At 38.2% G+C, this 22,867-nt stretch overlaps 1 protein-coding gene across 7 annotated transcripts in view; it reads left to right on the top strand.

Annotated features, from left to right (window-relative positions):
* The first annotated feature begins 807 nt into the window (after nucleotides 1–807).
* The window catches only part of ATP13A3 (ATPase 13A3), a 74,035-nt gene continuing 51,975 nt past the window's right edge, over nucleotides 808–22,867 (top strand). For 2 of the 7 annotated variants that reach the window (XM_032481812.1, XM_032481851.1), the window contains exons 1-5: nucleotides 809–1,319; nucleotides 2,067–2,112; nucleotides 19,711–19,783; nucleotides 21,634–21,732; nucleotides 22,172–22,345. In XM_032481812.1, the coding sequence (XP_032337703.1) occupies nucleotides 21,682–21,732; nucleotides 22,172–22,345 (225 nt within the window). In that variant the 5' untranslated portion in view covers nucleotides 809–1,319; nucleotides 2,067–2,112; nucleotides 19,711–19,783; nucleotides 21,634–21,681. Of the gene's footprint in view, nucleotides 1,320–2,066; nucleotides 2,113–5,663; nucleotides 5,689–16,303; nucleotides 16,361–19,710; nucleotides 19,784–21,633; nucleotides 21,733–22,171; nucleotides 22,346–22,867 lie in introns of all 7 variants that reach the window. The other 5 variants (XM_032481825.1, XM_032481817.1, XM_032481846.1 and 2 more) reach the window with 5 other exon arrangements.

The raw sequence follows: 22,867 nt of genomic DNA on the forward strand, positions 1-22,867 counted from the left end.
TTCTGTTAGCGGTAAGGTGGACGACCCTAACAGTGATGGCCGGGCCTAAAAGCCGCGGGCGAGGTGGACTCAGGGCAGAAAGATGGCGGGAGCCGCAGGCAGCAGGTGGCTGAGCGCGGTCCCCGGGCGCGTCCCCGAAAGGGACACCAAGAAAACCAAATTTGCGATTTCTACATCTGGCCGGGGCCTTGCTCGGAGATAAATCTTCTGGGAAGTATTTAATTTGCATCCAGCGCTGTCAGAGGAAACTCCTTACAGCTGATGGCGGTGGAGTGGCTCGTGGGAGCTTTCTCTTGGGTACGCCTTCCCCTAGTCCTCCGCCTAGGCAGGGCGCACAAAGTTGGTTGTTAAAAGCGAATTATGGTGTTTTGTTTTGGGAGAGGGAAGGGTGCTGCTAAGGAATGAAAAGGACCTGTATTGGGGCCAGGATTTCGCTTCCTATCCTTCAAGTACGAGCTTCCCCCGTGATCTTGGCCCTGGCCAAGTTAGGCTAGGCCCTTCTCTGGGACTCAGCTTCCCCGTTCATAAAATGGGGATTTGGACTATGATCTGGTCTTTGCAGGACCAGGATGGCAAATTCCACCTCCTCCTGCCCATAAAAAATGCTGTCCTTCTTTATTGACACCCTCTTCCCAACATACAGCTCTTCTGTAGTGCCCTCCCTCACCCTTTCTTTTCCACTCCTGCCGGAGAGGGCGGGTGCTAAAGGGGAGGAGGTGGGCGCGGCCCGACCATGGACCCGCCCACTCCGCCGGCCCCGCCCCTCCCGTCGTCCCCTCTGCTCCCCTCCGCCCTCGGCGCGGGATGAGGCAATCACGTGAGCTCACATCCGGCGCGGGAGTCCCGAGCTCGCTGCGCGCGCTCCTCCACTCTCCCGCTGCCTCTACCCGCAGCTCGATCCAGGCGCCACCGCGGAGGGGAGGGGGTCTGCTACGTTGCTGACGGCTGGAGGCCGTTTCGGAGTGCAGACCGCCCCTCTCCCCTGCCTGCTTCCCCCTGCCGCCCGCCCTTGTTCTCGCCCTGCTTCGGCTGCGTACCGCCGCCGCGGGCGCCAAGCAGGAGAGCGCGGACGCCCCTGCGCCCGGCTCGGCCCGGGCTCCGCCGCGGCGCCTCCCTCCCCTCACCCCGAGCCGCAGCGCGCGGCGGCGGCGGCGCCTCGAGCCCGAGCGACCCGCGGCCGCCGGCGCCGGCCGAGGGCAATGGGGCTGGGCTGAGGCGAGGCGGCGGCGGCAACAGCTGCGGACCCGGGCCCCGGCCCCCCGTGGTCCCTCGGCTGCTCCAGCCGGGAGGCCGCCGAGGAGACGGCGCGGTGGCGCCTGGTAAGTGGCGCCGGGTTCCCCCGGGCACAGGAGGGAAGGGTGAGCGGGGCGTGGAGTCGGTGGGTGGTGGTGATGGGGGAGCTTGGAGGAGGTGAATGATACTGTCGGGGGTAGCGGTACCAGGTGAGCCTCCTCGGGATGGGATTGGGCATCACTTCTCGGGGAAGGTGTGTGGGGAGGGGACCGCTGAGACTGCGGAATGTCCGTCTGGGACAGGTGAGGCGAGAAGGAAGGCTTCACGTTGTGAATGTGAAGGCCTGATTGGGATACGCCGCTTGAGGGGACTACGAGTGTGTGTTGGAGTTTGGGAGTGGGATGGTGGTCCAGCCCTTTTAGAAAGTCCAGGAGATGGTGAGGTCGAAGGTAGTGGTAATTGGCAGGGCGTTTGATGGGTTTGTGCGGGTGCTGACTGAAGGAATCTTGAGTTCGTCCTTAGTCACGGAGTAGTAGAGCTCCTTGCCAGTCACCACATTGAGCTGAGTGAGGTCAAGACGAAAAGTGACTTAAGACTTGCTTAAGGCCTCTCACTTTGATTCCGATAGTGAGGACTAGAACCCAGGGTCCTTTTCTCCAATACTTCCAAGGCCACTTTCCTTCTCTCCGCTCCATTCGCAAAGTTAGTTTCTGGTGAATATGTGACTTTGTTTGGAGGGGGACTCGAGGGAATCTGGGGATTGACAGTAATACTTAAGAGTTTCCCAATTTGAAAAGCTTTTGTGACAGGTGTTTATCATTTCTTCTTCCCAGAGATCTGACAGAAACATCCTTGAATCTTGGTGTCTGGACATAGGAGGTATGAATCACTCACATAATTAACTACTTTTAATCATCAGTGTCTTAGAGCTATATTTGTTGGTTATATTAGTGCAAAATGAATGAGTATGGAGTCGTAAACCTAGAAGCAGAAATCTGTGTTTCCTACACATGATTCCAAGCTAAATGAGTAGAACATTTGTGTATGTAATGACTATTTTAGATCCATGAGTCAGGAAGTTATAATTAAAAAAAAAATCTAAGAAGTGCAGGAATGTGAAAGATTATTGTAAAATGAACACTTTCTAAAGGCTTTGTTGCTCAAGTGAAGATGTTCTGATTGGACTGTCTTTTGAAGGGTGATTACTTAGTTAAAAGTTCTCTACCTTTGCTTAGAATTCAGCCTCTTTACCAAGGCACATGTATTCATTTTGTTTCACTGAAACATATGTGGTTTTCTTTTCTTCGGAGGATTGTTGCATTGCTGAATAGGCTACAGTTGCCAAAATAAATGTATGTGGGCATCCCATTCTGGTTTAGCGACCCTTTTTAAAGGCAGATCAGTTTCTGAGAATTGCTTGAAATAGTCAGCCTATTGTTAATATTGTTATGGAAGTTTATTTTTGCTACTATCCTTGTTTTGCATTATCCTCTATTAGATCAGGTGAGGGTGAGACAGCTAAGTGCGATTTTGGAAGGTTAGGTTATTGGGTAGGAAAAAATGATGACACTAATTGCTTTAACTTACAAGTAGTACCGTTATAAATAAGTAAAAATATTAAGTAGCGGTTTATTTTGATAAGAAAGCTGACAGGCCTCAATTTGACTTAGTGTTCAGTTATGTAGTAGGAAAGAGGAATTCTTTGTCTAGGCCAACCAGGGAGCCTTATTTGGGGTAGCTCTGGTTATTAAGATTTTAATTTACAACTGGTTTGCGATAAATAGGGTAAATTCCTATATAGATAAGGAAGTAGTTTCATAGTGATTAGAACAGAACTCTATAACCTGAATATCTAAACAGTATTTTCTGATGAGTTTTCTACTTGGTTCTCCTTATTAGATGTTAGAGCTAAAATACTTCTGTTGGTCTAGTTAGCCCTTAATAGTTATTTCATTTAGGTAACATCAGTTCCCCATCTATGTTATATTCCCAGTATGGATTCTTATGTGGATAATAATGTGTTTGCAGCTACAGCACATTGTAGCAGAAAAAGCATGAACTGGGGAATCAGACCTGAGTTTGATTTCTGACTTTTTTTTAGTAGCTATTTGACTTTGATCAATGATAATAGTTATTGAGTAATCTTACTGTATACTAAGTTTTGAAGTAAACATGACCTGAATTACCTCATTTAAGCCCCATTTTACAGGTGGGGAAACTGAAGTTAGAAATACTAAGTTGTGCAGAGTCACATAGAGCTAACCAAGTAAGCCTAGAAACAGAAACTTCTACGTCACATATGGTAAATGAGCGCTAGGACTCTGGCTGTCTATACTGTAAGTTGCTTAACTTCCCTGTTCTTCTTCTTCTTTTTTTTTTTTTATAATTAACAAAGGAGAATTTTAACACTTAGCTCAGAGTTTTGAGGATTAGCTGAGAGCCCGTGTAAAGAAAGGAGCACTCTTCTGTACATAGTAAATAGTTGCTTTCCCCCTTCCGTTCTTTATACCAAATCGGGCTGTGCTCATTTAGCGTGGTGGTTTTGTAACCATTGTGAATGTAAGGTTTTAAAATGTGAATATACTTTATTGCTAAAATTGATAGCAGTCCTAGGAGATGGGCAATGATATGGGACATCCTGTGGGACTTTGTCTTTATTCCGTATTTTTTTCCCACTGGTCTAGGTGATGGTAGAAATAGGAAGTTCATACTTGTGAATCACAAGGTGGTGGTTGTAATTTCTAAAATCTTAGAAGACAGAATGTAATTTCAAAATGGTATTGGTCACTTGGTTTATCTAAATCTGGGCTTCTGTTCACTGGTATACTTGGCAACCTAAGCAGTAGACCTTGTGAATGCACCCCAAGTTGAATAGGAGTTAGCAGCTTGTTGTTTGTTAAAGACAACATTCTTAAAACAGCTCGTGGTAGTATACTAAAAGAAGATATAGTCTGGTGTCTGACATCTCTCTGATACATAACCAGAAGGTTTGTTTCAAGTGATACTGTATTCTGAACGTGCTGTATAGCTCATCTTGTTGAATCTGGATCTAGGAGTTAGCTGATGGGATTTAGTCTTTGGTTTTGGAACGGAGTTTGTGTGATATGAAGCCAATTGGCCTGTTGGAGAAGAGTAAATCTGTAGCCATCAAAACTGTATTCTAATTAATCTACTTAACTAGTCCAAACAATATGCAAGAAGCAAGGAATTATCATTAGAGTCTTGAACTTTGTTGATCTTCATATTTTGAGAGTAGAGAAATAAGAGAGGATCAGAATTGGGCCACATATTTTAAGATTTAGGTTAAAAAGTAAAAGGTTCTAGGCTTATTTAATCTGGAGAAAAGTGCATATCATAAGGCAGAAGAATATCCTGAAGTTAATGGTAACTAGTAATTACAAAACTTAGAGTTAAAAACATTTGTATTAGTAAGATTAAAAATAGAGGTAATGTGAAATGTCATGAATAAATGGTAGTTGGGAAAAACAATCACTGTTATAATTGTGAATTAAAAATGTTTTTTTTTTTTTTATCATCAGTAAAAAGGCAGAAAAGTGGAATGAAGGAAAGGAAGAGCTGTCCAAATAATCAAATGTCTGAGACTGAGGAAAGTTGAGGATGGGGATTGTTAAAAAGTGTCCATAGACCACTCTCCAGAGAGAACTGTCCCAGCAGCAGACCTCCTAACATCTTAACCCTAAAGGCTCATGTTAGGGCCTTTGCTATGCCTGAGATGGTAAAACGTTAAGTCAGATAGCAAACTTGGAGACTGCCCAAACTAAAAAAGGACTTCTGTACCACACGGTGTCCCCCTGAGGGAAGAGGCCATATAGACTTACGAAACGGAGTCCCCCAAGGCATGCTACTTTGGAAGTTCCAGGTGAAAATGCATCTTTATCTCGTCCTATCACCAAAGGCCGCACACACTAGGATGAGCTGAGAATGCAGGAAGAAATACACTGTTTGAAGTCTATTTTTTGTATATGAGATGGGGTGAATGAAGTGAGTTATAATTAATCTCTTAATCAAAATTTCTCTCCTGTTGACTTTCCCACTTACTTGCTGTGGAACTTCCTTTTCAATGATCTGTTGACACTCAGGTACTAGTTAGGTAAGAAATAAAATTCTGGTTAAAGTGAATTAACTGTGTAAAGTAGAATCTCCTGATTATATGATGTGGACCTTGCTGATGTCTGTAAAATTTTTCTCAGAAATTTTTAATAAAGCATTTATATCTGTCGGGTGGTGGGGTGAAAGAGAGTTCTACCTCACTGATAGCAGGCTAAATGAATTGACTTCCTATTTTAAGTTTTTCTTTTTTTTCTACAAAGGAATTTGTGAGTTGGACATAAAAATAGGGAGGTATGAGATTGGGAAATAATAATGCTGAGTGGTTGTAGGTTATTTAGACTAGCCCCTTCTTTTTACAGAAAAAGAAAACTGATGTCTGGAGAGGTAAGTGCCAGCATATGAGTGAAGGAGAAGCTTTGTCGTAGCTGGGGGGTCTTCTCACCCTCGTCTTCATATGCTGTAGTAATGGCACATCTCAAAACTCTATGTTTTGTGCTTTTTTTTTTCCTGTTGAGAACCAACTTTTAAGGATTGCTTTTGATCACTTGACAGACTTCTGTTACATTTTTAGTTTATTTTAAAATAAATCATGGAACAGCTTCCACATGTGTGTCTGGCGTGGCTTCTTTATAGGATCCCTGTTGCTCTATTTTTCCTATTGTGAAATAGGCCGAAAAATATGTTAGTGACATACTTTGATATATAAAAGAAAAAGGTTTTGGTTCCTAATTCCTTCTGATCTAAAGAGCTGAGTAAAGTGAAATCCCCTTTTATGTGGGGGCTTTAGGCCTAAACTCTTATGTAAGGTAAAAAAAAAATCTTGTGTAGTCAGAATTACCTGGAGAAAGTTCACCAGTTTGAAACTTGATTAACTGACATTGTTTTTCAATTCTCACAACAAGTTTTTCCTCCAGCTTTTAGAACAAGTTACTTTTTTGGTGAGCTGGAATCATAATTGGTTATGTGACATATATTTTGACCCATGAATAGGACTTTAGATTGACCAAGGACAGCAGGTTTAGTCTCCATGGCATGCTCTCTCTGCAATAGGGATGTAAGGGTGGGTGTCCTGCCACCAGTATTTAGAGTATTTTTTTCTCTCTTTTTTTTTTCTTATGGCACACAGATAGTTGAATTGATGTAATTAAGTCCACAGATGATGTGATTCCGTAATGTGAATAATGAAGAAAGAAATTAGGTGTTTAAAAATCTGCTATCTCTAGGGTTATACTGGCTGTTTTATATCACACAAAGAACCTAGCATAATTAAAGGGCTAAGTAATAAAGTTGGGATTATTGGGGCACTGTTGGTAATTTTTATAATTCTGGGTTGATACTCACCTACTTTCCGTATCTTTGAGAGTTAATGTCTTCCTTACTGCTAGCAAGACCTGCATTATTTTAAAACAACTAAGTAAGCTGTTCATGTTTTCCATGAAATTTAAAGTATATGAACTCCAACATCACTCTGCGGGTAGCAATGGTAAGAAAACACTGGTCTTGATAAAGAAATGTTATGGTGGTTAAAAATTTAAGTCATATGCCGTGGGAGAGGGCATGGTGTATGGGTTAAAACGTGGCCTCAGAGCCATGTACAAGTGATTTTGAATTTCAGCCTCTTCATTTACTAGCTCTGTAGTCTGGGTCAAGTACTTAACCTTTTTTAGTTTCTTCATTTGCTGAATGGAGGTACTAAAACCTACCTTAGAGAGTTGTGAGGGTAAGAGGCTCAGAAGTCGGTAACTTACTATTATTTGTTAGTTTAATAACATTTAACACATTCAAAAGAAGTTGCACTTGTGTGTGTATGTGTGTGTCATGAGAGAAAGTGTGTGGAGTGTGATTGAGGATTGCTTTTTTAAAAAACTGAAACAATAGGCAACAATGACATACTATTAAATTCAGGCTTTTCATAACAAAAATACCATGATTTTGCATCTTCAGCAACATCCTAAAAAGTTCAAGATGCTAATTTCATGTATCGCTAATGTACTTTTAATGTATATTTCTATCTTTCTCTTTGTGTCTCTGGGCATGTTTGCAGTCTTTTTCTTCCCCTGTCCTCTGTGTTACTGATCCTCTGTGTAACTGTTAACTTGTCTGTCTCCCTGGCTGCATTATAAAATTTAAAAATCTGTTTAATTATGTTTATTTAGTAGGATTTCATGTTCCCTTATTTTCATTTAGAAATTCTGATTAGTGAGATGTGTCTACATCTTTTCTTTGAAAAGAAGACTTGAAACTATTTTAATTCTGTGGCCTTTGGATTGATTTCTTTAAATGTGAGTCACTAGTTCTTCATAGACCAAAGATTTTTCATCAATCTCTAGATTATACTTTAGTTTCTTATCAGTTTTCTAAGATCATATATAATTTCTTTTTGTTCCATGATTACCTATGTTTATCTTTAAAACTTTTTTCCTTATTATTTTCCCAAGTACCCAAGATGGAGTTCTTATTTACATGCTAATTATAATGATACAATTCAGCTTACTAAGTAAAATGTAAAGTACACAGGCAAGTAGTCTAAGTAGCACTTAATTATTTGAAAGACTAGACTAACCTAGCAACTTGTTAAAGTAGATTTTTATTTCATGGGTCCTTTTGATATGAAAATATGCTTTTTATGGTTATCACTACTCTCAGAGTCAGTTGGTGAATAATTTTTAGCTAATTCATGGTTGTTTTCTGTTCAGTTTTTGGTGAGAAAAATAGAAAACTGCATAATTTTGTCCGGTTCAAAAGCATCTTAATGTGTTTTTTTCCCCAAATCTTTTCTCATCTCTAGTACAGTCCATAGTGAATGACCGTTTCCCATGTTCCTTTAAAAGTTGTGGTGATTAGCAGTTATTGTAGTGCAGAAGACAGTAAGGAAGGAAGCTGGGTTAGGGCCTCTTGGTTATGCCCTAAGATTGTGTTAGCACATCTGTTCAACACTTCTTTAGTTCCTGTCTTTGCCAAGCACAGGGCTAAATGCTGGGTATACATTGGTGAGTGAGTTCTGCCTTCTCAGAGATAGACAGTCTAGCAGGTGAACACTGCTGCATTGCACACCGTTCCCATTGTATTCTTTGGGAATGTGGTCCCTTGGCATGGCCTTGGATCTCTTTCAGTTGAGAAAAGTTCAGAATCTCCATCACATACAAGTTAATCCATATCTTTATTACATCAAACAAGGTCTTTCATCATAATCTCATTCTGTTCCATCTTCTCCCCCCACTTAATGGAGGCACTAGGGATTGAACCCAGGACTTTGTGCATGCTAAGCACGCACTCTACCATTGAGCTGTACCCTGCCCCCACTCCATCTTTTTAAACTCCATTTCCCGCCATTCCCCAGAGGCCATCCTGTGCTCCAGCCAATTTAAGTAACTTGTGTTCCCGACATTTTCTAAGATTTCTCACCTTAATACTTCTGCATATGATAATTCCCCTACTTGGATTCCATCTTTCTCTTCTTTCTTTTCTCCTCTTGACTGCTTGTTTGCTTGATGAACTTCACACCTGTCAGGTCTTAGAACAAGGAACAGCTGTTATCTAAAGTCTTTTCTGGCCCTTGCCCTCCTCTTCCTTCCTCCTGGTGTCTCTCTCTGCTCCTATGATACTTTACTGCAGCACACAGCCACTTTGATGTGTGTAATTAACTTACTTGTCTACCCTAGATTTGGCTTCTTGAGGTTAGAAATTTAATCTTTGTAATCTCTAGCATTTAACACATACTTGGCACATGTAGACAATGACATTCTAACAAATGATTCTTTCTTATGAAATAGGAAGTAGTGATAAACCATGATGATTCTTGCTAGAATGCTAATTTAATATTTACAGATAATATTTTGAAATGTACCTGGGCAGCATCTTGGTTTTCTCAATTAATTTGCCTTTTTCTAAATCATACAATGGTCTGGGGTCAGATTTCAGGATACTACTTGGTTAGGATAAAGGCACTGTTGTAAGTTCATCAGTGAGCTTGTTGGTAAAACTTTCTGTCCATAATAATGAAAAATTGACATTGATGGTATCTAAAACAAATAAAGCTTTTCAATCCAAGAAGAGTGGGGATCTATAGGATTGCCGCAGCAGCAGCTCCATCTGTGTCTCTGCCAGTAGCACTCACTGCTGCTGCTGTGCAGGAGTGGATGAAGTGACCAAGTGGGGATGCTTCAGGGAACCCCAGTCAGAAAGACTCCTGTGCTCTCTGAGTGGTGGGACTGCAGTGCCTACTCCCCATATCACCTCCATACTTTTTCTGTTGTTGTTACTTAGAGATTTCATTTTAGATTTGTCAGCTTTGAGATTTGTCAGCTTTATGACTCATTGATGTGTTAACCTCTGAACAGAATAACTTGATGAAAGAGGAATTAGTTAATGCTAATGAACGTAGTACTGTGGTGGAGGTTGCATAGGGTTACATGAGGTCAACAAGGACCTGCGAAGAGGATATTGGGAGATTCCGACAGGGCATAGGGGCAAGATGTCGGAGCATGGCAAAATCAAAATTTACTTTGTTGTGAAATTTTGCCCAGAAAAAGGGAAACGATTTTACCTCTTCCTCACACCCTATCTTGCCCTGTCTGGTTCATTCAGCTATGTTGCTGGGTACTGGTCTGGTTCCCAACTTTTAAAGTTTTTCGTCTGTAAACCTAATATTGAGGGACAAGTGTTCTGACATATACAGAGGAGGGACAAAGTGAGGAGAAGCCCTGTGCTGGAGGGTGGAAGGGACAATCAGAGCTCAGTGGGGAAGATAGTTGACCAGGGTCTGATAGGACTAGCAGGAGCTCTTCAGCTAGACTAAGTTAAAGGAAGGGCATTTTTGGCAGAAGGAACAGCATATTTAAAGGAATGGAATCAGGAAACAGTAGGGCCTTTTTAGGAACTGCAAATTGTGTTCTGTATAGATGGCGATGTAAGGTTTGTAAGAGGTGAATGATAACCATTGGTGAATGGAAGATGGTGTTGACAACTAGGCAGGGCCAGATTCTGAAGGATTTTATGTCTTCCAATCAGTTGTGACCTTGTTCTTGGAGCCCAGTTGGGGCTCTTTTCCACCCCACTTTCCATGGTAGGGAACACATAGTAGTAGTGTGTGTTTTAAGACTTTTCAAAAGTCTTGCTCTGTAAGAGGGCTGCTTAACTTTATTTAATCCAGTATTTTTCTTCAATTTATATGGGCAGGCAATGCCTTAAAAAATTTTATTTTGGAGGGACTTTTACCAGTTGGGAAATGCTGCTGCAGACAGTAGGAAGCGATTGAGATTTTAACCAGAGAGAAATGGTCGTCTCTGGTTTGTGTATTGGTTTGAATGGGAAGGCTAGAGAGGAGATCAGGACCTGAGCTGAGGCAGTGCCAGTGCAGAGAGGGCACAGTGAGATGGGTTTGAGAAAGGTAGAAATGATAAGACTTAGTGTCCAGTTGAATATAGAAGGTATGGGATAGGAAGGAGTCTAGGATGATTTCCAAATTTCCTGGCATGGCTTTTTAGGCAAATCCTATTCTTTTTTTAAATTTTATTTTATTGAGGTATAGTCAGTTTACAATGTTGTGTCAATTTCTGGGGTACAGCACAATGCTTCAGTCATACATGAATGTACATGTATTCATTTTCGTATTCTTTTTCCCCATAAGCTACTGTTCTTTAAAGGAATAGAGGGAGTTGATAGTGGCGGTGGTAGGAAGAAAGATGTTTGGACGAAAGATGAAATGAACCTATTGAATGTTAGCTGTTTGCAAACATGGATAGTAGACTTTTGAATCTGTGGGACTGGAGCTCATGAGAGATCAGTGTTGAAAATACTGATTGGTAGTTGCCACTGTAGATGGGCCAGTAGTGCCCACTCTTTGCCCGTGATACTGTTACAAAGAGAGACGCCTGGAGAGTATTAATAATTAAGAAGTGGGCAGAGGAAATAAAGGCTTGGTAACCTGGCTACCTGCCCCATGGCCCAGGCTAATGGAATAGGAAGTAGAATTCAGCAGAACTGTGGGAGGTAAAAAGGTCATTTGTGGGCTGTCTTGGGAACCTGGTCACTGTTTTCCTTATGACAGTGTATATTTCAAATACATTTTATTTCAGATGAATTTTTGGAAAACAGATTATGCTGCCCGCATGTCACTCCACGCTTGACTAAATAAAGTAGATAATGCTAGTAGAAGTATTTAGTCAACTAAAAATCCCTGTACAAATATCAGTTACTATTATTGTGGTTGACATTGTACCCAAATACATTGATTATTATTATTATTTTTTAATCCTGGATAGTGGATTACAGAATGACCATAGGAAAGGAGGACATTTAGGTTTCTATGATGGTTGTACCATGAATAAGGCCAGTATCCTCTTCCACAACAATTTGAAGTGCTGTATTATTGAGATATTTGTTAAATGTAGATGTTAAGGGCTTTGTACTTCCTTTTTATGCTGAGTCAACATGGGTAGGTCTCAAATTGGGGAAAAAGGAGTAAAGTGGAAAAAGACAAATCCACATAATTTTAAAAAGCTGATCCAAGTGCCTGTCAGTTAAAGTTGTAAATTTGCAGGATTGTACTTTTTGTGTAGAATGGTTTTCTGGTGATTTTGTGCTTCTTTACGGTTGGGTCTTCATAACATTTGAAAGAATGAACTGTGAGCCATGCTGTAGTATATAGATCATGAGTAAAAGCAATTTTGTTTTCTTGCACATGTAATACAGTAATCCTGAAGTGAACTATGCTGAGTTAATGAAGAAAAATTATTTTGAGTTTTGTTGTTAATAAGAAAGATGAGTAAGTATCTCTGGAGTCTCCGTGTGACTCCTTAACATGCTGAAGACTTAGAAGTATAATTCTCTGGAAAATCCTCCTGTTCTTCCGTCTTGTTTTTTTTCTTCTCTGCTCTTTCCTATTCCCCCACCCCTCCTCATCCTAGTCCTTTCTTTCCACTCTGCTTCTCTGTTTTGATCTTTTGTGTGTGTGTGCAAATGATTACTTTTTGTTTCAATATTCAACTCCAGTGTAATACTTTTGAATACTTTTAGTCATCGATTTAAACTCAGCATTGTCTGCCAACAGTGCACTTTCCTCGACTGAAATGATGATGCTATGAACAGTTGACACCAGCTTTGAGCATTGACCACTGCCTCACCACCAACTGCAGCAGTAAGGTTTCATCTAAGCTGCATCCTGATTTTAACTATGCTAAAATGTGGAAAGTATGAGTGTTAGAATTAATGAATGTTTAGATTTCAAAGACCATCTTTTAAATTGCTGATTGAAATGTCAAACAAGTTATTAGAGACTTGGATATAGGCACATGTGACATGGATTTCTATTTGGGATTGTTGGATCAAAGAGTGTGAAGTATGTGGCAGATTTAAATTTTCATATACTGTCAGTTGGTTTCTCACAAAGCTAGTACAGAGTCACTCTTACAGCCATGTATAAAGGTTCTCCTTATATTTTTTCTTTGTGCTGGTTTAATGGGAAAGTAATGTTTCACCACATAATTTCCTACTTTACTTCATCTTGTTCTCTGATAGGATCATGTGCTCTTTAATTGTCACTTGTTCTACAACATTGTAAGTTCCCTAAATTCTAGTCTCAGGTGATTGTGAATTTGGGAGTAATCTTTATAGAGGGAGTAATACACCTGTCTTCCCCTCATTATCATTTGTTTTGTGTTTATTGCATGTCTTCTTTTTCCACTGAGACACATGCAACAGAAGTTCTATTATAAGCAACTCCTACTTTCTCATATTAATATTTCCATTGGTACTAAAAAAAATCTATATATAATTTCTCATTTTCAATCATTCTTGATCAGTGACTGCCCTGTTAAGTGTTGTGAAAACTGTCAGCCTCTTCTTACCAGTGTTGGAATGTCACCTAGTGGTGACAGAGTGCAACAGCAGGCTGTATACACAGGCAGTACTTGCAGAGGTCAAAAACTAATGGTTGGAATGAATCATGAATTATTACAACTGTATCATTTTAGTGGAGAATTTGAAACCAGGATGGTAAAGGAACTTGTGAAACAGTTCATGTTGAATTAACTGACATTTAAGAACAAGTTAAAGCTGACTCTTGACTTCTGTACTGTTTTTTTGTATTTGGGTGGTAACGTTGTATATCCCCTATTCTTCCTAATACAGTAACGAACATGGCATATGTGCTTACTTAATACTTATAGATGAATTAGTTTGATAAAATAATTTAGAATTTGCTGCTGCTTATGCTGTGTCACTGACTAGTACTTATTATCCTCAGTGGAGCTGAAGTATGGAAGAGATATAAAAATGAAAACAGTCAACTGTAGCTTCCCAGAAATGTGCTTGTTTAAAGGAGCCTTCACAATGGCTCCTTTCCCTTGTCTGGGGTAAAGTAAGAGTAAGAGTGAGATCCAGGCAGAGAGAATGGGATGCTGTGATGGAGCAGTGTGGAGTGCTTTGGTGGTTCCTGTAAGTTCAGGCCTACAGTTGGCCATATGTGGTACAATTGCAAGTGTGTACATATACTCAGTCTTCCTTCTTTCTCTTCTTTTTTCTTTAACTGTTTTGAAATATTATTGCACGTAGATGAGAAAAGCATTCAAAAAGCACTCAAGTCTCCCTTATTCCCAAACCCACGCGTTGTCACCCTGGTAGCCATATTTTATAGATATATTTAGCCTTTGTTTGTCTTAGGGGTGGCTGCCAGTTTTCTTTCTAGGCCTTTTGGGGCCATTTTTGAATATTCATTCTTTAGGACTGGTCTTGTCACAATGAGCCTTTCCACTATTTTTAATTGTCTACTATAGCATTTTTCATAATAGGTGGTAAGATTTTGAAATCAATCTAGCAGTTATAACACTTTCATAACTCTCAGGCCTTTAGTGTGGAGTTTTGAAAAGTCTCATACATGAGAAAGATTCAAGGGGAAGTATAAAAGTTTTAAGATCAAAGTAACTTGAATCAATGAAAAAAATCTCTCATGTTAAGTAGACAAGCTTTATTTAATTATGCAAACTTAATTATGTTGTATATAAATGACTTATTTTACTCATTTCTTTTTTTTATAAAGAATAAAACATAGATACTACTTGTCAGGCCAAAGGTACCTTCTTCTATTTTTTACTGATTAAAACTATACAATTAACTATAATACTCAAAGCCATTATTTTCTCTAATGATAGTCTTATGACATGGAGTTTCTCTGAATAAAAGGGTTGATTTCTTTCTTTAAATAGTGTACATATAAAAGTGATAAAAATACATGCAAGTATGCTGGAGTGCAGGCTATTATAACTCTTAATGTTCTTCAGTTGAATCTAAGACAGATAATTGCATTATCTTTCCTAATTATAACTTATTTTTTTTTATAGGTATCACATTGTTTTGTAACATACAAAAAAAGTATAATTATACAAAGACTACACTTTACAAATGTAAATACAGTTTTGGTTTGGTGTATATTGGATACAATGGTCTTCCTTAAGCCTAAACACAGAAACAAAAGCATGTATTATAAGAGAAAGTTCAAGATGGGAAGTGATAAAATGGGTATTGAGTAGAGCTTTGTTAAAACTTAGCTGGTATGCTTGTAAAATTTCCATGTATTCATTAAATTATATTATGTCATTCTTATTGTTAGGAGCTGACTTGAAGTGTTGAGTTTTGCCTTCGTGAGTTGTCACAGTTTGGTTATTGTATTTGGGAGGTTGAGATTTTTTTCACTCTTTTAACACAAATATTTATGTAGATATTAAGGTTGTACAGTGAGTAGAGTTAGTATTTTATATTTATTGGGGCACATCTTATTTCAATTGTAATTAAATTAAGGTCATTTAATTGCTGTAGTAGTTACAAATTTAAAAATAAAATAGTATTCTGAATGCTGGCTGTGCTGTTGATACTTCAGATCTTTAAAACACACTTTGCTTTGTGGTGCTGAAAGATGGGTTTATCAAATCTTTATTTAACATGCATAGGTATGTTTAATTCTCAGGGAAAAAAACCTAGAACTACAAAACAAAGTGGGATGATTCATTTTGTCTTTCAACTATACAAGGTGACCCAAAAGTTTCAGTGCATTTTTATATAAAAAATACTATTTGAGAACTTTTATACTTACTTAGTTCTGTGAATTTTGAATAATACATTTAAAATTTTTTTTCTTACTTTAGTTTCCCAAAATTGGCAAATACCAATTAAAAAATTAAAAATACACAACTCAAAATTACTTAGAGGTTTTACTTGGGTTGAAGATCATTCTCTAAATCACCTTGTGAAATTACCTACCTTGGAATTCTAGGCACATACATAGAATTTGCCTCAAAAGCCTCCACACATACTATTAGAATATTATTACAGCGCATGAGAAACGCAGGTTTTCCATGCTTGTTGAGGCCAACTCATCTTTTAGGAAATGAGGTCTGACTAACTCTTCGTCTGGATTCAAGACTGTACTTTAAATTGTTCTTAGTAATTATACAATGTGAAAAAAATGAGTAAACTTTCACAAAAATTAGCATCAGTTTTAGTGAGATTTATTCCTGATAGCTTCACTTTGTCTTGTGCTGCTGTTTTTACTCACACAAAAAATCAAGTTCATTGTAAATGCAAGGAAGGGTTTGGTTGAGCACAATAGCCTATAAGCTGCTTGCTGTTTAGATAACATCAAGGCTGTGGCGTGCACCGCGGAACTGGGACTTCAGCGTGCTAGCTGGATAGGACTTACTCAAGCAGTAGGAGCTCTGCAGTGGCAGTCAGATGGTAGGGGACAGAGCTTCTGAAAACCCATTTGAAATTGGTGAATTAAAAAACCCTAAATCTTAATATCTTAAATCATTTTGAAAGCAGCTCAAAAAGAACCAAAACAAGTATGTGGCAGAAAATTCTCATTTGAATGGATTTTTATGCTTAGTTTTATTTTATTTTTATTGTTAACAGTTGGCTTTTGAAAGCTCTGCTAATATCAGCTTTTGAAAGGAATGATGATATAGTGTTATTGGTAAGAAAATTTTATTTGTTGTTTGTGATCTAGGAATTGACTTGATTAAAAAACACATGAACTCAAGCAAACCACTGAAGTTATACTTCTGTAAGTTAAATGGATTTTACAAGCTTGATATTAATGCTTCAAATGTCTAATTGGATAAATGGTAGAATACTATTTAATATTTATTTTCATCTTGATAAGCAATGTATTTTGAAATATGTTTATATAGATTTTTATCTTCATGATGTCAGAAATGTTAAGAGCTTTTTACTTATGTACATGTTTTTAACATTTAAATATTCATTTACAGTATGTATATGTTTTAAATGTGAGCTGTTGCAGTTGTTTCATTGGGTTTTACTGAAAGTTTATGTGAAAGGTGAATTCTTAGTAATTTCCTATGAAGTATAATATATTTAAAGAGAATAATAATTGGTGACTTTTAGAGCAACTTTTAATTTGAATTATTTAAATCATTTTTAATATTTCAGCTTTGGTAAAATTTAGTAAAACTTAAGAATTTTACCTTAAAAAATAAGCTAAATTTTAGAGAAATAACCCTTGTAAAAAGAGCAATGATATAATATGGTCAAGAATTGTTTAGAGAAGTATGAAAATAGATTGTTATAGGCAGTGTACCATGTGTGTATCTCATTTAAAATTAACAGGAGTATTTTTTGCTGTGGTCAGTTTTTAAGTGTAGAAGATAAGATGAAAATATAGTTATCTCAGACTAATGTGAACTCTATCTATCAAGAGATATTTGGGGAAAAGATTTTAAATATTTATGAGTATATGGAATGAAAGAAAACATTACATTTTAATGGTAATTCTTTTTCTAAAACTGTGAAAAGAATGTTTATCTACAGATATATTCTGCATTGAAAAATTAGGATTTACAAAAATGGGGAAGTACATCTATATTTCTAGGCAATGGATAAAAGACAAGAGTGAAGAAGAGTTAGATTCTAAACCCAGAAGTAAGAGTTTATAGATAATACATGGTACGTAATAGGTTGTCAGTGGATTTGGGACTCAGAGGCAGAGTCCTCAAGATTTATAGCCCTTGGTGCTAGGAAGGACTATTCTCTGAAAATTTTCTTCTATCTGAGAACTTCAGATGGGTGGCTATTTCATTTATTTTAAAAAAACTTTCTATTGTGGACAGTTTATACATATTAAAGAGTAGAAAAATTAGTATAATAAACTCTCATGGACCCATCACTCAGCTTTTAACTCAGCTTTAGCAGTTATCAACTCATGGCCATCCCCTAATGGATAAAGAGATTAAAATTTTTTTTTCTTTTAGTTTTTTATTTGGAAGTAAGTTCAAACTTGCAGAAAAGTAGGTATGTTTGTGTAAAGTTGTTTGTTAGGTTCCTTGATTATCCTTCTGATATCTGCATAGGCTCTCTTATTCCTGATATTGGTAATTTGTGCCCCCTACCCCTTCTCTTTGAGTTTATCTAGAAATGATCAATTTATTGATGTCAGAGAACTAGCTTTTGGTTTCATTGCTTTTTCTTCATTTTCCTGGTTTTTAATTTTTATTTATTTCTTCTCTGAATTTAAGTATTTCCCTTAAGTGTTTGCTCTGGGTATAATTTGGTCTTTTTCTGCTTTCTTAAGAACCTTACTTAAAAAAAAAAGAACCTTTTAGGAGTATACTTTGATTTATTTATTTTTCCTATCTGAGGACTACTTTTGACATTTTTTTTTGCAGTGTAGTTTTGCTGCTGATGAATTTTTTTCCATCTTTATATCTGAAAAAGCCTTTTATTTCACCTTTGATTTTAGGAGATATTTTTGCTAGGTATAGAATTCTCAGAATAGGTTCTTCTTAGTACTTCAAAGATGTTGCCTCTGTGTCTTTTTACCTGCATTCTTTTTAGCGAGATATTTAATGTCATTTTAAAAATCTTACTTTGAATGTGACGTGTCTTTTTTCTCTGCCTCCATATATATATATATATATTTTTTTTTTTTTTTTCATCACAGATTTTGAGCAGTTTGATATACCTTGGTGTAATCTCTTAATGTTTCTTCGTTTGATGTTAGTGGGACTTCTTGGATCTGTGGGTTCATAGTGTTTTGTCTAATCAAGAAATTTTAGGGCCATTATGTAATTACATATTTTTTGCCCCTCCTGTCTTACATGTGTGCATGTCAGGCTACTTGAGGCTGTCTCACAGCTCACTGATGCTGTTATGTTTGTTTTTTCACCCTCTATTCTTTTTTTCCTCTCTATTTAAAAATTTTTGGATATTTCTGTTACTGTGTCTTCGAGTTCATTGATTTTTTTCCCCCTGTAATGTCTAATCTTCTGTTAATCCCATCTAGTATATTTTTCATCTTAGACCCTGTACTTTTTATTTTATGTTCAAGTAAGTTCTTTATATCTTTCATGTCTCTGCTTCACGTGTTCAGTCTTCCTCTTGCTTTTTGAACATATGGACTATAGTTACAACAGGTTTTTTAATTGAAGTAATAGTTTACAAGTGTTAATTTCTGGTATATGGCATAGTGGTTCAGTTATACATATATATTCCTTTTCATATTCCTTTTCATTATAGGCTATTATAAGTTATTGAATATAGTTCCCTGTGCTATACAGTAGGCCCTTATTCTTTATCTATTACAACAGTTGTTTTAATGTTCTTGTCTAACAATTGTTACCTCTGTCAGTTCTATATCCTTTTCCGTCCATTGATTTTTCTCATGGTGGGTTGTATTTTCTTGCTTCTTTGTATGTCTGTTAAGTTTTAATTGGATGTCAGACATTGTAACTAGATATTTGGTATTCCTATAACTCTCTTTGAACCATCTCCTGTGAAGCAGTTAAGTTACTTGGAAACAACTTTATTCTTTCAAGTCTTAAAAGCTTTGCTAGGCAGGGCCAGAATGGCTTTTGGTTTAGGGCTAATTTGAACCCACTACTGAAGCAAGACCCTCTGAGTACTCCCCCTGATTCCATGCAGCTCATGAAGTTTACCACTGTGGTTGGTGGGAACAGGCACTCTTCCCAGCTCCGTGTGAGCCTGTTGCATTTTTCTCCTAATCCTTTTGGTGGCTTTCCCCCTGGTCTTGGTAGTTTCATCACACACAAGTGCTAATCAGTAATTCAGCAGGAGACTTGAGAAGGGACCACCATGCAGATTTTCAGTGTTCCTTCTCTGTACAGATCTCTCCTCTGGTGATGTGCCCTGCGAACCAAGTCACTTTGGTGCCTCCCCACACTCCCAGCTTCAACTCACGAGGCTGCTGGGCTCCCCCTGGGTTCCCTGTCCTACATTTTTTTTTTTTTAATCCTGTAAATTATTCAGTTTGTGAACTGGGACAATTTTAGAGCTCACCTAGATGCTTCCCATTCCTGTATCAGTTTCTTTCACTGTCTGACATCCAGTTCCTTGAAGACTACAGTTTTATATATTTTATCCATTTTGTTGTTTTAGGCAGGAAGGCCAGTCTGTTCCGTGTTTTTCCATCTCAGTTGGAAGCAGAAGTCTCTCCATTTAAGAATTTGAGGTACTTCCTCCTCTCAAGAAATGTATTTTAGATAATGGTGGGAACTGGGGATCAGAATTGTATGTTTTGGTTATTAAAATGGCTCTGGTGAATCCTGAGTAATGATCCTTAGATTCAGTCCAGAACTTAATGAAGAACCACAGCTTAAAGGTTAAGAACCCCAGACTGGGTTCTTTAGTGGGGACAGTGTCAGGGCAGAGTTCCTTTGCCTTATTACCCTTTGGAGGTAGGCATGTGCACATTTGAAACCTTGCAGAATTGGACTATACTTTACAGGTTCAGGCAACAGCTGATCTTTTCTACAGGGAAAGAGGTTGGACTTGCTTATTCTCCCCATAGTTCATAGCAAGGTGAATAGCCCTTGCGAATAACTGCCACCTGGAGTTGCACTGATTTGATAGAACAGTCTTGCAGTGGTGCAGTGACTCTAGTGTTGTGCTTCTCAGGGCTGTAACACTACCCTAGACTGAGAAGAAGTTGTTGCTAAATTGCCTAAAAGTTTTTGTTTGATAATATGACTTGTTTTCCTCTGAGAAACAAGATACCCCTGAGGCTTCTTTTCCAAGATGACACCAAGTCAAGTATGTTTTGTGTGTGTGTGTGTGTGTGTGTGTTTATGTTTGTAATCAAACTCTGGCATTTTATTTTTGTAGAAAGCCCTGACCCTACCTAGCCCTGACCCCACCTCCTGCGCTACCAGAAAGTAGAGAAACTTTGGGTGCCCAGGCAGGAGGCATCAGTATTTTTTATTGGTCATTTTGTTGGTGACATAGCCAAGAGATTTCAGTAGTCTTATGGGGGATTAGTTTGAAAGCCTGCAGTTGGTTTTTACTTGCTATTAATTCATATCATGTAAATGTTACATAGCTATTGCTGTCTTAGCACAAATTCTTTATTCAGTCATTCATTCAGCAAGTATTTTTTGAGTGCTTACCATGTGTCAGGCCTGTGATATACACTGGACAGATGAGTAGTGGTATAACAACTGGAATTAGGAAGGTTATTCCCACTGTGTTCTGCAGTGGTCAGCCTCGTCTAAAGCAGTGGCTCTCAAACTCTTGGGCTCAGGGCTCAGACCCTTTTACATTTTTGAAAATTATTGTGAACTCTAAGGAGCTTTTGTTTATGTGGGTTATATCTATTATTGCCACATTAGTTACAGATATTTAAGAGTATTAATTTGATAGAACAGTAATCGACCATTACATGTTAATTAACATTTTCCCCAAAAACATGTATTTTCCAAAAGCCAAAAAAAAAGAAAAAAGAAAAACTGGCATTGTTTTACATTTTTCAACTTGAATGGGTAGCTGAGTGTCTAATATTTGAATTTACTCTCTTTTTTAGTATAGGAGAAAATTTTTGTCAGTAAGTTTTCTCCTAGACAAACATCATAGTTAGTCCAAAACAGTAAGATTGCTTAGTGGACTTGGATCGGAATGGGACAGTCAATTGAGTGGTTTCCAGTAGGGGTACCCCTGCTGTAGGGATTGACAGTTGGCCAGGGATTGTCATTCATGTGTGAAGTGCTCAGTGGATGAGTCTGGGGGAGTGAAAAAGGAAGATTCTGGCTATGGTAGTTTCTCTTAGAATTTAAATTGCTTTATAGCAAAGCTAGTGCCAGTATAAATTAATTAATGAAATATGCCAAGTTTTGTGGTTGGAAGTCATGCAGGTTCAGGAACTGGCACGGCATTGAAAACGTCATGGGACTCAGCAAACACTTCAGTAACTGCTTAAGATACCAGTTAAACTTGTATCAAAACAAGATTTCTGATAGCATGAAGTTATATGTATAGTTTACTAAGACACAAAATAATGTCCTAATATTTGTTCCTTTCTTCCCTCAGTTATCTTCAGTTGTTCTGAAGCACAAGACCTTTCCAACCACTGTAGATATGGACAAAGAAGAAAGGAGGACTATCAATCAGGGTCATGAAGATGAAATGGTAACCAGCTTTTATAATTTACTTGTAAAATGTGAAGAGTTTGTTTTTCTAGGGAGGTAGAAAACTACATTAAAAAACTGCTAAAATAGATATAGTGAAACAACGACTAAATCAATCTTCATTCTGACTTGTGTTTTTTGAGCTGGGATTACGTAACATCTCTGGTTCTAGTACATTTCCTGTTTCACTTGTGAATGCTTAAAACTTACAGGAAAGAAGTATGTTGTTCCATTTGATAATTTAAGAAGTTACGTTAGCAAATACTTAACTATAATCTCAAATGCAAACCTTCTAATTTTGATTTATTAAAAAATTTAAAATCAGCTTAATAAAAACTCACCTCTTTTTTTGTGGTGTGTGTGTGGGAAGATAGGATTGTCACTTTGGAATTTAACTCCTATCATTTGAAATTTAATCATGTGATGGCCTTGTCCTGAAGGAGATCTATGGCTATAATTTGTGTCGCTGGAAGCTTGCCGTCGTCTCTGTTGGAGTGGTGTGTACTGGGGGCTTTCTTCTCCTGCTCCTCTACTGGATGCCCGAATGGCGGGTGAAGGCGACCTGTGTTAGAGCTGCAGTTAAAGACTGTGAAGTGGTGCTGCTGAGGACTACTGTAAGTCCACGTGTTTACCTGTAGCTAATGATTTGAGGAGTAAGATAATGTTGTTGTGTGTATTTTGTTCAAAATAAAATGTGAGGAGAATATCACTGCTAGGATATAACGAGGAATACTAATCCTGGTATTTTTAAAGCATCTGCGCTTGAAGTGAATATTATCCCAGTGGGTAGAGTTTAAGGGAATCTTAAAGACGATCAAATCTACCCTCTTCTCTAGCTCTTGTTGCACTGAGAGGTTAGATGGACGGCTATTCTGTCCAGGTCACCTGACAGGACTGTATCCCAGATCTCTTCTACTGTGTAGTGCTCCCACACCCCAGGTTCTTAGAAGAAATCCTGATTGGAAGCATTTTATAAGAGGCTCTAATATCTAGTCTTAGTATGTAGATGGGTAAATTACGAAGTTACTCACAATCTTCTTAGATACTCTGTCGGTGAAGTGTAACATATAAAAAGCATTTGATGTTTGAATTTATGCATCTTCGTGGAATGGTTTAACATTTAGTAAATTGGAAGT

Source organism: Camelus ferus, chromosome 1, assembly GCF_009834535.1.
Source record: "Camelus ferus isolate YT-003-E chromosome 1, BCGSAC_Cfer_1.0, whole genome shotgun sequence".
In the NCBI taxonomy this organism is placed as follows: domain Eukaryota; kingdom Metazoa; phylum Chordata; class Mammalia; order Artiodactyla; family Camelidae; genus Camelus; species Camelus ferus.